Below are 1,424 nucleotides of genomic sequence, written 5' to 3'. Positions count from 1 at the left end.
CAGGCTATCAAAAAGTATAGTGTCTGGGGTCTTAAAGGCTTGAAAGTAATCAAGCGTCCATCAAGCTCAGAAGCAACAAAGCCCACATGGAAGAAGCACACCAGCCTATGCGAAGGGATCAGGTATAAGGCATCATCAGAACAATTCATTTCTTATTCAAATTGCTATTGCAGAAAATTGAATGCTGCTAAGTATTTACTTTTCTGCAAAAAACATTTCCGTGTCTAAGACACAGGGAACCTCTTTTCCTTTGTGATACTGATTGATGGCATATTTGCGTATGCTGCCAGGCAATCTTTTGGCATATTGTGTTCTCATTTATGGATGCATTGTAAATATTACACAAAGGCCCCTCTGGTACAAGACGTGAAATTGCTGTTTACTTTTCCAGGGGGACTCCGAGAGAGTAATGATAATTACTGGCCCCAACATGGGTGGAAAGAGTTCCTACATAAAACAGGTGGCACTCATCACCATCATGGCTCAGATTGGCTCCTACGTTCCTGCGGAAGAAGCCATAATTGGGATTGTGGATGGCATTTTCACGAGGTAAAAACATTCGTTCCATTTGAATACATTTTTGAAAATACATCAAGTCCCCATTGTGTCATGCATTTTCTTTTTATGTGCATATTTAGATGAATAGATATACTCTTAAATAACTTTAAATAAAACCTCATGTGGAAGAACACTGTTTAAAGGGATAAAAGCAGAGCTGCTTTCCCCGAACCAGAGGTGGAGAGAAGGTTTGGAGACGGGACTGCTATGCTCTGTTGAGAGTCTGGAAACTAGTCCACTCTCCCCACTTTGTAGGTGAGGAACTGGGACCAGCCTGGAAAAGGGCCTGGATCATGAGAATTCAGTTCCCTGGTTTGTTTTTTGTTTTTATACTTTTAATTTTTTTTTAACTCTGAATCAATTACATGTAACTCTCTTGGTTCTAAGGCCCAGACTATCCATAAAAATGTGTTTTTATGTCATTTTAGGAATGTGCGTGAAATATCTTTCTCTCACTAGCTGGAATTTAATCTGTTTGAAGCCTTCAGACTTATCAGTTCTTAGTATTTTACTATATATCTTGCAGGTGTATGTTTTTAAAAGTCTATACTTATATAGTCACTTCATGTATAGAGTGTCTGATATATTATCCAGACTCATATTTATATGATATTTTCCTTAGAAGCACATCAGAATGTATCACATGCTAATCTTGATGTTTGTTAAAACACCCAATCTCACTGCCATGTAGTCAGTTCGTCTCTTAGGGAGCACACACTAGGGACATTTTAGCACACTCCACTACTAACGTGCAGTTCCTCATCTGATAGCGAACAAAGCAAAGCAACCTGAAATCTAGTGTGTTTCTGATCTCCATATGTTTATAAGAGTTGAAGAATACAAGAAATTTTTAAGAATCTTTCTTT

General features: G+C 38.1%; 1 protein-coding gene across 1 annotated transcript in view; it reads left to right on the top strand.

Moving 5' to 3' along the window:
* MSH3 (mutS homolog 3) overlaps positions 1-1,424 on the top strand; it is a 198,399-nt gene that overhangs the window by 160,557 nt on the left and 36,418 nt on the right. The window contains 1 exon segment of the mRNA XM_045285208.1: positions 392-549. Within this exon segment, the coding sequence (XP_045141143.1) occupies positions 392-549 (158 nt within the window).

The sequence above is a fragment of the Echinops telfairi genome, unplaced genomic scaffold, assembly GCF_000313985.2.
Source record: "Echinops telfairi isolate 266 unplaced genomic scaffold, ASM31398v2 ScPeMD7_7469;HRSCAF=8507_1, whole genome shotgun sequence".
NCBI classification, from domain to species: Eukaryota; Metazoa; Chordata; class Mammalia; order Afrosoricida; family Tenrecidae; genus Echinops; species Echinops telfairi.
The sequence above is the reverse complement of the archived record's forward strand: the minus strand, read 5'-3'. Positions and strand labels throughout refer to the sequence as shown.